The sequence below is a fragment of the Syngnathoides biaculeatus genome, chromosome 23 (genome assembly GCF_019802595.1).
Source record: "Syngnathoides biaculeatus isolate LvHL_M chromosome 23, ASM1980259v1, whole genome shotgun sequence".
NCBI classification, from domain to species: domain Eukaryota; kingdom Metazoa; phylum Chordata; class Actinopteri; order Syngnathiformes; family Syngnathidae; genus Syngnathoides; species Syngnathoides biaculeatus.
In genome coordinates this window covers 9,918,645-9,934,081 of record NC_084662.1, presented here as the reverse complement: position 1 = coordinate 9,934,081, position 15,437 = coordinate 9,918,645, and the positions used below count along the sequence as shown (strand labels likewise).

The 15,437-nt window shown below is 44.5% G+C and overlaps 2 protein-coding genes across 4 annotated transcripts in view; one reads left to right on the top strand and one right to left on the bottom strand.

Moving 5' to 3' along the window:
* plcb1l (phospholipase C beta 1-like) overlaps nucleotides 1–15,437 on the top strand; it is a 139,548-nt gene that overhangs the window by 16,247 nt on the left and 107,864 nt on the right. The gene's annotated exons all lie outside the window — the stretch shown is intronic.
* bmp2b (bone morphogenetic protein 2b) lies at nucleotides 8,447–14,856 on the bottom strand. Of its 2 annotated transcripts, none has more exons than XM_061812869.1 (3): nucleotides 14,157–14,856; nucleotides 13,123–13,432; nucleotides 8,447–9,678 (listed from the first exon to the last, which is right to left on the bottom strand). In XM_061812869.1, the coding sequence occupies exons 2-3, from the start codon at nucleotides 13,424–13,426 to the stop codon at nucleotides 8,774–8,776; spliced, it is 1,209 nt and encodes a 402-aa protein (XP_061668853.1). In that variant the 5' UTR covers nucleotides 13,427–13,432; nucleotides 14,157–14,856; the 3' UTR covers nucleotides 8,447–8,773. The 2 variants fall into 2 exon arrangements, with proteins under 2 accessions (XP_061668853.1, XP_061668852.1); XM_061812868.1 differs by having other exon boundaries at nucleotides 13,123–13,490; nucleotides 14,157–14,852.

The window sequence follows — 15,437 nt, the reverse complement described above, 5'->3', positions numbered from 1 at the left end:
TATCCTGTCTACCTCTCAGTGGGTTCTGCTGACAGTTGCCGAAAGGTATTTCCTGGCCATTGACGTACAAACGTATGTAAAAGAATATATATATAAAATAAAAAATACTTCAAGTCAGCGGAAAAAATGTACTCTTGCTTAAACAATATTTCCATTTAGTCATGGGCCTGTGCAAGCAGTGTAGTACGCACTCCTCAATCTATCATTTGTCTGCGGTCACTGATGGTATAAAGGCCCACTGTAATTATTCCTCCATATATTGAGGGCATCTAGAGGTTGTTCCTCCACCGCACCGGAAAACAGAGCTACTCCCCCAGCCCGTAAGGTCAGTTTTTCATTATGCAGAGCTCAGTAAAGATTCGGAGAAGGACTTTTTACGAGGAACTTGAAGGCACGGCTCTGACAAGGTAACGAAAGGACACGCTGACGTGTTCGTCACAGCTATTTGAAGTGAGGTTCTCCTCCACTAGCCTTCGTTTCGCCAAAGAGGTCATCACTTGAAGCCATAAAGAGCCACATTCATTGTGTGGGCCCTGAGACTGATTTCTTAGCCTGAGCCTGCTGATGGATGTTCACACATTATGCCATGACTGACTCCCGGGAGGAAAGGGAAAAACCTGCCATGACATCACCCACGAGTTGGAGTGCAGGTGCAGGGCGGGGATAGGAAGTGAGTAACAGGAAGCAAACTTTACCGCGCTGCTGTCAGGCTGTTGGTCAGCAGGTTGAAGGAGTGACAAATACACCTTGCAACTGACTTGGCTATGGGACTTCAACGGGGTGCAGCACCTCATTAGCATGTTCTAGTGAAACAACTAGCCTGTGTTACTCATTAGGGCTGGGAATCAGAGTCCGGAATTTTTTTTATTCTGAAAATAGAAAAGAATGATTTCCGAGTATTATAAAACAACACAGCACAGTTATGAGTTTTAATAGTACAAACACAAATACAGGTAGTTTAATTTTTCGATGTATGTCGTACATGAACAGCGATTGTCTTTTGTCTTGATGCAGTCATCAATCTTCAGGTCTTCTGCTAAATCAAGTCTGCATGAATCTGACTCGATTCAGCGAAATCAGGCTTTCATCAGTCGTTAGCTCAAAACATCTTCAGTTTAAGGCAATATAGCAGTGACTGGTTCTTATCCTGATGCTGTTGTGACTCTGTTGGAACATAACGTTAGAATATGTCTCCACCTGTCATTTAGATACTCAGTGTTGATCTAGATAATAGCCCTAACGACTGGGACCGCCACCTCGATGTGGATGAGCTGATGCGTGTGTCCTTGACGATAGATGTTGTACAAAGCGTATTAGGTTAATGAGAAAAGTGTGGTGGAGGGAAGTTCTGCCATACCACCCAGGCAAAAGAGAGCCAGTCCCCCCCTTGGCGTTCTGCATCTGGAAGCAGCCTTCTGGTAATCTGCGCTAAGTACAAAAAGTTCAGCACCAGCTTGATCTCATAGACCACCAAGTGAGCCCTCCTCGTGGCCCCACCCAAACTCCTCAACAGGTCTCCTTTCAGAGCCCAGGATCAACGGATGCTCTGCAAAGCAGAGGCCTGGAGCCCCTCAAGATGCTGCATCGGCATTGAACTAACTCATGACAATATTATCTTTGGTCTTTTGCGATAATCATAACTCAGCTACGGTTCGCTGTAAATACTTTTCTTTCTTGACAGCTGCCAGAGCTTTGACCATTGACCTCAAAGGTTACAAAAAGTCCACAATTTGTCACAACAAAATTGGAGGACTAGCTACAAACGTGACCGTCCATGACGGTGAGATTTACTGTTTCAGATATGGACATTTATTTAACAGGCGTGCTGTGGGATGTCATGTTGCTCACTGCCTTTGATTGATCTCTTCACTTCCTGCTACAAAGATGGAGGCCGCTCCTGTAACCACACTTCCCCTTTCAAGCTCTGGGTGTAGGAGACGCCCTTCGGCGAGCGTCCCAGTCATCAGTCGCTTTTCACCCCCCACCGCCATTCCCCACCACCAAAAAAAAAAAAAAAAAAAAAAAACCCAACTGTAACCATCAACAGGAATAAACACAGCACTGACCTTAGATCAGTGTCTAGAGGCAAATCCATTCACCAGCCCATTTTAGAAGTCCATATGTGGTCCATATGGAAGCCCTTCCTGTATCCTCTGTAGAAATGTGTTGGTGCACAAAGGGCTGGAAACACATCCTGAACTTATTTGATCACAGAGCAACAGTAAAATAAAAGTAAAGATGAAGAATTCCCCCTCCTGTAGTTTCCTTTGATAGTCCCTCAAAAAGGAGCATGATTTTGAATCTTACAGAAGAAATGTTGTCATTCAGTCCATGTATGAGTGATGAACAGTTTGAGAAAGTGATTCCTGTTGCCCAAGGGGATTTAAATCACGTTTGAAATGCTGTTCGCTCCTGTATCTATGTATTAATTTATTTTTAGTGTTTGCCACAAGGTCTTGTCCATCAACGGTTTTCTCCGATGTTTCCCCAAGGAGCTCGTGGTGATTAAACAGCCATTAAACTTTGGACATGGCAATACGTTTTAACTTGTGAACGTAGGACTTTATAATGGACTCTTCCAAAGCCAGAGGTAATGACCTCAGTATGTCACCCCAGGCCAACTCTGCAGCGATTGCACGGACGATTAACTCTTACAGCAATGGCGCTGGCTGAACATATGTAGGAATGGTCTCCGTGTTGTCAATTCCTGCCTGGGTTTTGTAATGTAAATGTAGCGATAAACGTCCAAACAAGCTAATTTGTGGCACATGTACCCCAACAGAGTCCTGCTCACATGACTAAGTATGTATGCATATAAAAGCACTCTCAACTGTGCAATAATTTCCTTATTTGCCCCGCTAAAGCCGATTCTGTGGACGCGTGTCCGTTTGATGTGTTCAGAGCTGCAGCACAGATGCCACAATTTTAGCTATGTTCGACGTCATCTCGCCGGCTGTTCTCGGAATACAGAAAAAACACCACCAGCACCACCTCTAAAATTAGTGTGCGCAGCGCACGAAAGAAAAAAAAAAAGGGTTCGTAAGTAAGAGAAATCCTCCGGAGGTTATCGTCTGTCCTCACTTTGATAAGTTTTTGTCAGCATTTGTGCGGCCACAAGCCAATTGGAGATCGCTTATGGTGACTTTGTGCCCTTTCTCATCAAGGATAAAAGCAGCGAGTAAATATATTTCTCTTCTGGGTCATGCCAGGAATCTGGAAATCCGATTTTATATCCCTGCATTTGGATAGTTTGTGTCACAACCATGCCCACCGCACCTGCTCTTTTGTGTCTGAACCCTTCCATTTTCAATCCGACCACTAAATGCCCAAGACATTTTCCTTAAGCTTCCCAGGCCAATTGCTCCAGTTCAGTTCCGATGTCTGTTTGTTGGTGTGTCTGAGAGAGCAGCTGCATTACTGACAACCCCTGTAGGGTAAACGTCAGCGAGTACCACAAACAGATCTCGAACTAGAACGGGACTCAGTCGATCGCAAACCTCTGCCAAAGCCGAACTCATGCATTTATTCCACTCCAGACTTACAGGGAGTGGTAATGTGCATTATCTGCATCTAGTGGGGCACTGCCCAACTTGGTCCGAATGCAAACAGTGAAAATGTGAAAATGAAATATTTGCTGGACTTTTATCCAGAACTAAATCTCAGAGATCAAACCGATTTTGTCCTCTTCAGAGTCAGCAAAATAAAACTTTTATTTTCCAATTAGTAGTTAATTATGCTAGGAAATGGACACTTGTTAATACATAGTAACCACAACAGCCTGCATTATCAATGATTTACTGAATCTTCCTCCAAAATGAACAGCAACAGTTGTTGAGCACCTGCTCACAATGTCCTGAGCAGCCAACAGTTACTGTCCGAAGACATCATCGCTGTGCTGGAGCAACCTAAATTGCCACCCGACTTGGCGAAGGGTGGAAAAGTGTGTTCGATTCCAGGGGCGTTACTTGGGAGGCGAAAATTTGTACTTTGTAGTTTGGATTTGATATGTACATTTTGTGACACCGGTCCTGGAACATTTCTGGCACATCAATGCATTTTTCAAATCACACATGCAGCATTTAAAATAAATAATTCAGGGTCTTTCTGCCTGCTTTGGTTTTAAATTAATGATAATACAAGGATTTCCCACCTGTTGCAGTTGCTGCTGCTCTGTTGTTGTGCATAAAATCAGATCATAACACCTTTTAACGGATGCACCAGATGTTAATGGAGAAGCAAAATAGGTGGTTGAGTGGAGTGGTGGGGAATTCGGAGGCAAAGTCTGTGCAGCAGGTGAGGGGACGGTTTCCAAAATCACTTGTTGTTCTTGAAAGAGTGATTGAAAACACACACTTTTGTGATTTTTTTTTTTTTTTTTTTTTCAAAGTTCTTTCTTGGTATAAAAGAAATGGTTTGAGAGCGAAGTGAGTGAGTTCTGAATGGTGGCCTCCAGTTCCCAGTGGCTGACCACACTTGGAAGCCAGCGGTCCGCGATGCAGCCTGGAAGTCAACTTGGTAATGGCGGCTATAAGAGGTCCTTATTACTTTGACCCCTGACACCTGTTCTTAGCAAGAGGTTTAGGAGCAGTCCCAGAGGACTTGTCCGATACTAGTGCGGAGGAGGAATTGGCGCGGGAACTACAATCCTTATTCGGCTGTCGGGGGGAGTCTTAGGAATGATCGCGACCCATGTATGCTACATCCAGGGAGTAGTATTTTTACTCTCAACCAATGAAAGGTTTATAGACTTAAACTGTAAAGATAAACCACTAAATCTGACGCTTGTTTTTAACACAAAGATACCTCCCCCACCCCCTTTCGTCCGGCTTCCGACGTTACCCCTGGAGTCCCCTCGTAAGAACTTCCAATGTTGTTTTTATCAAATGTTAATTAAATGTGCCCATAAAGTGACTTCCTCCCCGAGACCGTTAAAAGTAGCTACTAGCACAAGTATGTGCGGCTCATGTGCAGCCTTGTGGTATATGGTGGGGTCCGTGGAACAGAAATGGACACCAGATGGGGGGGGCGGGGGGGTGGGGGGGTGGGGGGGTTGGAGATGCAAGAATAAAATAACACATGCAGAATATTGCGCTTGTGAGTGCATCATATCATCACGCTGTTGCATCATCTCCCAAAGATGTGCACATTTGGAAAAGATATTCAATCGCGCCTTTCATTTAACGTTCTCTCGATGTTACACACGCTGCCGTCTCTTGTTGAAACACACACATTTATTTTTTTGCACCCACCAGGAAGCCCTTGAATAGATGATTGAAAAAACAACTGGTGCGCTGGTTTTCCACGCAAGCGTTTCATGGAGTCCGAGATTGAAAACCAACATTCCACGGTCCCAATGTGCGTGCACTTAAAAAAAAAAAAAAAAATCTATTTAGAGCATTTTGAGAGGCCCTGTGATCCCTCCAAAAACCTTTTCCTAATGCAAACACAGCAGAAAATGCAATCTGTCAAAACTGTGCAAATCTCTTCGTGGGCCTGTTTTCTCTTCCACACACACACACACACACACACACACACACACCTCCTCATTATCTGATCCTGCCATTGTGGCCCCCCTGCCCTGACTGTCTTATATATATTTGAGCCTTCAGTTGAGGCTAGAAATGACAGTGCCTCCATCATAAAAAACATTGCAAGCAGGAAGATATTGACACAGGTGTTCCTGCTTGAGACTGTCTCGCAGAAACACATGATATGTTTTGTTTCTGCCAGCTAGCCCATTCCCACTGTCTTAGCGAATAAGACTCTCAAGCTGTTTTCACTGTTAGTGTGCGCTTTTGTTTGCCGTTGCGACACATTCCTAATTTCCACCTTGGGATTGTTTTTGTTTTATTCTTCCCGCATTGAGACACAGCAGTGACTCAGTAGTGTGAAGGTGGAATTAATCTGTCCCAGCACGAGCTGTATGTGAACAGGTGTAGGTGTGAGGTGTGTTTGCTTAATTAATTTAAGTGCGAGTGGGTTTCTTTGTGCCCCCGAAGGCCTGTTGGCGTGGTCTCTGTCTCCATGTTGTTGCGTGATCTGAGAGTCCGAAACCTTCCCAATGATTCAACTGAAGGTTTCCCTTCTTTAATTAGGGCCGTGTTCAGACCTGTAATTTGGTTCTCTGGTCCTGGCCAAAGCACCAAATGATACAGGGTGCGTTTTGAATTAAGCATTCAATCCTAATTTACTTAGCAAGCTACAGTGTCCCAGACATGACATGGGGGAAAAAAGAAGTAAATAGTGTCCAAAATATGGATATACTGTATTGCACGGACAAAATTCCAATTTGTGGACACAAAATAAATAAGTATAATAGAAAGTGTTCCCAAAATACAGATAAATAATATTGCTATCAATGATTTATACTAAGCAAATTGAGGACACCTTCTCTAGACACGCAAAAGTTGAGTATAATTTAAAGAGTCCAGTGAAGGTGTTCTCTTTTGGCCTCCCTAGACCATTCCCATTATCATTTTTAATGGGAATGTTATTCAACCCACATATTAGCATTTTGTGTGCAAATTATTCCCACTTCATTGCAACAAATTAATATGTTGTGTTCATAATTTTGGGCTCCAAAATTTACCCCATCCATGTCATGTTTGGTGCTCTGTCGCACTCACACTGGAATCGATAAAGTTGCATGTGATCAGTTTGATTGGAGATGGTTTTGTATGACTCAGTCGTCGGCTGCCCTACTTTAATTAAGGCTCTGTTCACTCTGTTTAGTCGTCCGATCAGGATCAAAAAAGAAAATGATACACTGCGTTTTGCGTCAGGCATTTTCTCCCCGTTTACTTCACACTTAATTAAAGCCATGTTCATACCTGTAATTTACCGGTAGGTTATCCAGTCCGGGCCAAACCTGATCCTCGGTGCATTTGGTTCTTGGTTTAATTGCCATTGACACCGGCATCAATTAAAAGTTGCCTGTGAGAAATTAAACAGGGCTTTGTACAACACCTTTGGATTGTGATTTGTAGTTGCCAAGATGTAAAAATAAATAACCACATGACACCGTAATAAAGTGAAGATGTGGGTCTCAGTCATCTTATTTTGTGCGTACCAAGGTTTGACTGTTTCCAATGGAAAAATCCCAAATGTTGAACTGACTAAATCATATCTGATTATGTCAATGAAAATTTTTTAGCAGTTGAGCAATAACCACCCCCGGAGTTTTTCCAAAGTTCTTTTGACCAAGTGTTTAGGCTTAATCAAGCCAAAATTCCACGACCTGTCATTTGATCAAACACAGATGAACCCCATGTTTCTTTTAGCTGAAGTTAATTATGTATCAAGAAACTGCACCACAGTACAGTAATAGTAACAGTAATTTCATCTAAGGCCCACATACAGCATTTGATTGAAACACGGTGAAATTGCACCGTTTCTTTTCATGGTCGATTGTAGTTTGTAGAAATCGCATTAGCAATCTTTTTTTCCCTTATCGGAGTTATTTACGCATAAATAGTTACATTTAACCAAGGTGAACAGAGTTGATCAGTACGGAAAATAGAATCACACTACTGTAGCGTTCATTTTATCTGGTCTTCATACTATAACTGACACACTGATTAATTTCAGCAATTTCTTTTAATCTAAGTTGATCAGTCCCAAGAAATTGTGCTAATTTTTTTTCTGAGGCATTCATCTTTGACCAAAAACAGAGAAATTGTAAATGAAGTCCAGTTCATTTTAAACTCGTGCACGTAAATATTTAATCCAAGACGAATTTAGCCGAACTGATCATACTCCATGGTAAGCGTGGAGAAATCACACACACGAGTTGGTTTTGTCTGAGGCGTTTGCAAATGATCAGCGAGAATTACTTCAATTAATGTCAACCAAAGTGTTGACTTGATCATAAGTACGGAGAAATGTAACTCAAGTTCATTTGAAAGAAAGCGTTAATACTTGATTAAACTGGAAAAACTGCAGCCGTTAATCTAAAATGAAGCCTTCATCCTTAATCAAACGCAAAAGGGGAATCGCAACAGAGTTTGTATTAACCGAAGCAAAGCTGTCAAGTGTGAACATACTTTTCATCTGCTAATTTGACAAGGAAAAACACTGGGAACTGGTTTTCACAAGCGTCTTGGGGGTCTTTGCCGTCATTCTTGGAAAACAAGCGGCGATGTTTTTCTAATCCTCCCGTGGGAGTCTGTTGCGCTTGTGTAACTTGTCTCTGGCGTCCTATGACTGCACCTCATTGCAGCAGTGGCACTCTGACCTCAGCCGACTACACTATTGTTGTTGCGCTCCAGTTACACTTACCATAAAGAGCTCACTGCTTGCTTTGCAATCTTTGTAAGAAAACACGCTTCTGGTTGTGAGTTGTGTATATTTCTGTCTCTTGCCCTATGTCGCTTATATTAGCAGAACTAGAGGCAGAGCACATTTTCTCACGATAAATACACATTATTTATTTACAAATTAAGTGGTTATAATAGAAATAAATACAAAATAAAAATCTGAGCATTGTACTTCATGTGGTATTGCACCCATTTGGAAATGTACATCAAAAATACATTTTCAAAACCAGTAAAAGGAATATATTCCTCTGATTAAAATATTTATTTCCCAACTTTACGTAGACATAAATATAATCATATAGTTTTTTTTCTTTTTTTAAGTCTTCTTCCAAGATAGCTCTGTTTGTGTCTTTTCATATAAATAATGTCTTCATTGGGAAACCGGGTGTCCATAATAACCTTTGATGTCTCTTTTTAGTCCTTTTTAACACCTTCTGCACGGACCCGCTGTCCCGTTCTCACCGGCAGCCGCATCCCTCCACCACCATGTCTTGGTAGTTTTTAAGGATCACCTTCTCGTATTCATCCAGGTAAAGCAGGGAAATGGGGCTGAGGTCGGTGGGCACGCAACACGCCTTGGGAATGTTTGAGTTCACTGAGTTGACCAGGGTCTGCACAATGGCGTGGTTGGTGGAATTAAGGTGGTCCGCCAAGGGGAAGGGACACTCCCCGTGACAGTAAAAGGCATGGTAGCCGGGGGGCGCCACTATCCACTCGTTCCAGCCCACGTCGCTGAAGTCCACGTAAAGGGCGTGCCTTTTGCAGTTGGCCTTGTGCTGGTGCTTCCGCCGCTGTTTGCGCAGTGCGGCCTGGCGCTTTTCCCGCGTGTGCAGCACCGAGTCCCCGCGCCCGTCGTGGCTGTACGTCACAAGTAGGGGCCTGGCTTGAGGCCACGAGTCCTGGTCGTGGTGCAGGGACCGGCTCACCCGCACGTGCCTGCCGTGTCTCTGGGCGTGCTCGTCGCTGGTCTGCCGGTCCCCCGGGTGGTGCACCTCCACCATGAAGCCGTGGTTGTGGCCTTTCCCAGAGGTCCACTGAGACACGGCCGGGCTAACGTCGAAGCTCTCCCACCGGCTCAAAGAGTCCTGTACCAACCGCGTGTCTAGCAGGCGTATCAGAGGCTCTCCGTCGCCAGCTTTAGGAGCCCCAAATATCTCGTAAATGTTGATGCGATGCAAGCCAGCGACCGTCGAGCTGACGTTTGCGGAGCTGTCGCTGGGGGTGACGGGGGCTCCCCTGACTTGGTCCCTGTAGATGCGGAGCTCCGCCGAGGTGATGCGCTCATCCTCAGGGATGGAAGTGAGGTTGAAGTAGAACTGCTGGGTGGTTTTGCCTTTCAAGCTGAACAAGGCCTCCATAGCCTCTAGAAAAGGGAATCGGAGACAGGACGTGGTGAGTTGCGGTAAGCCATTAGGGCCAGCACAAAATCATCAGAATTACTGACTTACATTTGCTAATATGAGGATGTTAGCTTTTTTTTTTTTTGGCTAATCAGATTTCATGGTCTGTCATGTCCATCTTTTTGTTTTTGATATAGTGACTGTGGACTTCTCCAGCTGATGGACGTGACACCGTTGCCCGCTGATAGATTGTGTTTTTGTATAATATTAATGGGTTCTATTCTTTTGTGAGGTGAAGGTGCCAGTCTTAAGTGGATTAAGTTAAGTTTCCACTGAATTCCACTGCATAATTAACAAGAGTTTAAGCACGCCATAATAACTGGATATAATGCACATTGTAATTTACAGTCTTTTTAACTAGCACTCAGGTTTCATTAATGGCGAAGTTATCATACCACAGTAACAACTCTTGACAGGTATGACTTAAATCCATGTTCATCAAATACATTCACCTTTCGGTGCTGTAAAATACATTATTAAGCCTACTGTTTCTGCATCAATGCATTAATCCTTGGGAAACAAATGGGATTAATTTATCTTTGGATCAAAACAGTTTTAGAAAGTCCTGGAAAGATTTTTTTTTTTTTTTAAAACATGTAAGTGCATTTAGACCGGCCACATTATTATGACTGTCCCGAGGCATGTTTAAAAACACAACAGTATATAAACTTATTGGTATTTCTCTCCTTGCTGTGTAACAGACACAAATTACAGGGCTGCATGGAATTTTCTGCGCCGCAGTCGCGCTTGGAACGCTTACTTGCGAGCATGACGAGCGGCCATGCTCGCACCGCCGTCGCAGACTTTGAACTGTGCACACCATCATTCAAAGGAGCCATTTAGGAAACTCTACCATCTCATCCTAAAGCTCCCACCACAGGCAAAAAAAGACTTCAATTAGGCATATCGCTTCTTATTTGATGTGGGAAAGCCCCCAGTGCCCCCACTCCACCTTGTCTTTCCATCTTCCTAACACCGTCTTTTCTTCCCCTGACTTCCAAATCCTCCTGTTCTCCGTGTCCCAAATCCTCTTTGCTTCATCTTGCTCACCGTCATGGTGTCTTTAGCTCCCTCCCCAGCCTCCTCCTCCTCCACAGCAAACAAGTCTAGGCTTGTTGAAAACGTGTGAACCGTAGATTCGCATTTGTCAACATTCCTAATTTCTTTTCACGCGCCGTGTCAAAGCAAAACGGGTAGAATGCCGCTTGGGTTGTGTGTCGCGGGACCGTTTCACGCGGACGCTTTTTATTTCTGGCTCTTGACTTTGGAGGAACCGAGTATTTGAGCAAAGTGATTATCAGAAGCAGATGTGTCCAGCGTTTTATTTTGCTTTGTCTCTAGAGATCGGGAGAGCTGTTGCACAGGATGAAAATGTCAGGGGGAGTATAAACACAGAAAAAACACATTTTCAAAAGGTACATGTCAATGCTGCCAGTTGAAATATGAAAAATTGTATTTTCTTAGGCCCCTGTCAGTCATGAGACCTTTTTTGCCCTTGACATGTCTGGCCTATGCTATAACCTCAATCCTCATCATTTTGGACCCCATGCAGAGCTTCCTGTTCCTCCACTGACCTAGCCCATGCTCGACCCAGAATTATCATTAATTTTGTCACTCTTAACAGCACCGCTGGCTGTCATACCCTGTGTAGACCTTCCCAATCGTCATCCAGTCTGGCTGACATCTTAAACCAGAATCATTGTCACTATGACCCCTCTTTAGGTGATCCGGGTACCCACCCTCTGCAGAGGTTTCCTGGTCCTCACGAGAGTCATCATCGCTTTTGCATCTTCCCCAAACAACACCACCTGTTTCTAGTCCAGAATATCATCACTTCTGCCACCCTTGCAGCTTTCCCATCTGCAGAGCTTCCTGGTCCTCATCTCTGGTCTATGCTTTAGCCCAAACTGTCAGCCCTTTTACCTCTTTCCCCAACCGTGCCCCTTGTTTCCTACCCTCACCTAGGGTTCCTGGCCCTCTACTGGTCTACACTCTAGCAAGGCTTGTTTGCAGTGTGTCCGAGTCATCACTGGGTGTCATTGCACCGGCGCAAACGCCCCCTCTGACTCAGCCCTGATGGAAACTTCCCCACTATACACACATTCACATGCCGTGTATGAGGTCTCTGTGTGCAACCACCTATATAACTTTTATGTGTCACCAAGCCCTACGTTTAGGAATTAACTGGTAGTCGCAATTATTTTAACATAGCGACGTGCCGAGTGGGGTTATTTGACATTTAAGGGCCATTTAAAGTGGTTTTCAACACTTAATCAGTAAAATGGACTGAAACCAAGATTCCAACTAATCTGGTGGTAGCAGACGTATTAACAACGCAATAGTGGTTTTGAGCAATAGTGCAAAACGCAGGGGGATTATTTGGACATGATAAGTTTGCAATTGCGTCTGACGGGATGACGTGTTTGCCTTAATGCCATGTTGTGTGTTGCTGAAGTAACCCGGGTCGAGCGATCACCTGCACAAAGGCAAACGCCGCCCTTTATCCTGCTCCTGCAGTGCGTGTCCGGAAAAACTGTTTTCAGAGGCCCAGAGCAAACACCATCAATTATTAAGTAACAAATTCACCTAAGGGATTCCACAGCCACTTGGATAGGTTTTGAAGTGCTGGCGACAGCTGTGGCCGTCAGAGGAGTAGCACTCACATGCTGTACTTAATTAGAAGTACAGATATTTGTGTAAAAATAAGAGTACTAATTCAACTTTTTTAAGTTGTATTACCTCATGATTATAATTGGAATATATATATTCAGGTTAAATGTTTTTTTTTTTTTTAATGGAAGAACATGATGTATTTTAGGTAACGTATTTGCCACAACTTCTTCTTGAAGTTGAGTTGACAATTTTCATAAATAAGGCCATGGACAAGGAATATCTTGCTTCACTGAATTTGTTGTGTCATTGTTGTTAGTTCTCCCTGGTTCCTCTGTGTCACTGCGATAACATTTTTTTCTGCCTCATATGCCGAGATCTCAACTAATCAAGATATCAGCCACAGTCGATTCATCATCCGCGGAGGGTGACAAAATAAGGAAAGTGGTCAGAAAAATTAATACTCGGGTATAGCACGGTGTCTGGAAAAAAATTGACTTATGCAGTCTAGGACGGAAGTATTTGTTACACCCCACCGCTGGTGGCCAGGCCCCAGTGTTTGCTCAAATGTCTTGCGTCTGCGACGTTTTTGAAGGGTCCCTAAATCTTCCATCAACAGCGCAAATAAATTAAGACGCATCTCACCCGGGCGGATGACGAAAAACGCACCGTAAAACACCCGAGTGCTGTGAAGTCGGCGCGCTGACACACTGAGTCATTTTTAAGTACATGTTTGGACTGTCTGAGGGAGCACAGGAGGTGGAGGCTGCAGGTAGTGGTATGTCACTAATACGCACCTTCGTGGTGAAAGCTTCTAATCGTGTTGGCCTCGCTGGCTGCCCTCTCGGCGTGCCTCCCCATACTCTTGGGCCGTCGGGCGCTGTGGTCGCCGTTGGCAGAGTGCATGCGGTACAGGTCCACCATGTACCGCGGTACGACTGCGTGCTTGCTCGGCGACGGCCTGCGTTTCAGGCCGAACATGCTCAGGAGCCGTAACTCGAACTCATGCAGGACACCCGCCGACTGCTGTGGGCTGTGCCGGCCCGACTCGCTGTACCGCCTTCGGCCCACCTCGGGGATGAGTCCCGTTGTGCCTTCCATCAACACCTGAGCCAGAAGCAGTACCATGAGAGAGCGGACTACGGCGACCATGATCAGTCAGTCCCTGAGGAGGAGAAAGTGGGGGTCCTGTCAGATTGGAGAACAACATGGAAGAAAGGGGAAGACACCTCTATGCTTTGAAAGAGTAGGAGGAGGTGGTTGTGGTGGCGGGGGGGGGGGCAGTTGGGAATTAACCCACGGCGTACAGATTGATCTCGAAGATGAAGATGGAGGAAGTCTATGAAGGACAGGAAGGGCAAATCAAAGAAGTCTCCAATTAGAAATACGCTGAAGGAATGCAGGCGAGTGGAGATCAGAAGAGGCATGAAAGAGTCTCCTCGAGGAGGGGGGGGGGGTGGAAGAGGGGAAAAAAGAGAAGAAGAGAGGAAAAAAAAGTTAGGCAAAGGAGAGGCCCAGCCTGTCTGCCAGCCGGCCGGGTGCTACAAGCTTCAATTTGCGGAGGCTTTGACTGTATAATCATAAGGGATAGGGTTACTTCAAGAGGCTTGCAGGTGTTAGATCTGACGTGAGCCACTGGGGCCAGATGTACAACACCAAAAAAAAAAAAAATGCCTCCAAAGGAAAAGTGCATTTTACCCACACTTTTACTCCTTCCACAAGATTTGGAGTCTTATTAAAGAGTATATCATGCATGCAAAGCCAGATAAAAAAGTGACTGCTTTACTTTTATATCTTACACATAAATCGTAGTTTTACTTTTTCTTCTCACCTGACGACGAAGCGCTGTGTCCGGTCGTCGTTCCACCTTTGGGCTCCGATAAAGTCCACATGAAGTCGCGTTAAATCCACGCTGCTTCTCCGCGGAAGACCACAGACAGACAGCCCGACAGCCTCACCTGTCCGCTCGGGCACATAATGTCGCACGCGTCGGCTCGCTTCTCTTTGAATTGCGTCTTTTTGCGCAGAAAAAAACAAACAAACAAAACAACAACAATCGGGCAACCAAACGCGTTCTCGTCAGGACGACGCGTGTGCGCGCAAGAGGGAGCGATCAAAGTATAAAGCGTCTCGGTGGAACATCTTCCAGACAACGAAGTAGAGCGTGGGATTTCAAAAAAAAAAAAAAAAAAAAAAGAAATAAACTATAAATACATATATATGAAGAAGAAGTTCGATTTGGTGCGCTCTGGACAGGAGTTGCACGGTCGCGCCGTGCGCCACCGGGAGAGTGCTGCGATTGATTGGCGCCGTCCCCTCGGCCGGCGACTCTTTTTGTCGTCCAGTGATGTCACCGAAGGGCTGTCAATCACGCGGCCGCCCATGAAAGCGCCTCCCGCGGACTTCGAGCCCTCCGGCGGACGGGAGGGGCGGTAGTAGTGCTGGTGGTGGTGATGGTGGGTGGAGGGCTCACACCCAAGCCAACTTTTTTCTTCCTCTCTTTCTCTCACGTCAAATAAACACACTAGAGTGTGTGTGTGTGTGTGTGTGTGTGTGTGTGTGTGTGTGTGTGTGTGTGTGTGTGAGTCCCCACCCCTCCTTTTTTTTTTTTTTTCCCAGGATAAGATATGGAAACCCTGCAGAATCCTTCTGGATTCTCCCCTGGGGGACATGATCGGGAAAAGATACAGCAGTACTTAAAACAATGCTAATTTGGATTAGCATCAGTTGGCAAATCTTGATAAATACAGTCCTTCTCCTAATATCTACCTTCATGCATGATTCAATTCAAAATGTTAGATTTTTGGTGTGCATACAAAGCCAATTTGACAATGCAAATACAACAATTACTTTTTTATAAATAAAACGGCAAAATAAAGAACCAATACATTCATCAATAATGATGGACAATATGTCTTTTAACCCTCAAAAAATGTTTTTTTTCCGTCTCGCTCCTCTTTTTCTCAGAGATGAGGATTTATAGTATCCTTGCCATTTTGCTGTATTAGTCCAATTAATTGAAAAAAATACCAATAAATATTTTGATTAGAAAATCAAGTTGGTTTTAGAAGTTAAGAATGCATGAAGAGCTCACTGACATTACAAAAGTAAA

Excerpts from the sequence above, each read along its gene's own strand:
- bmp2b (XM_061812868.1), bottom strand. The coding sequence starts at position 13,477 with ATGGTCGCCGTAGTCCGCTCTCTCATGGTACTGCTTCTGGCTCAGGTG. Across the intron at positions 9,679-13,122 it reads TAGAAGCTTTCACCACGAAG|AGGCTATGGAGGCCTTGTTC; the intron begins GTGCGTATTAGT and ends TCCCTTTTCTAG.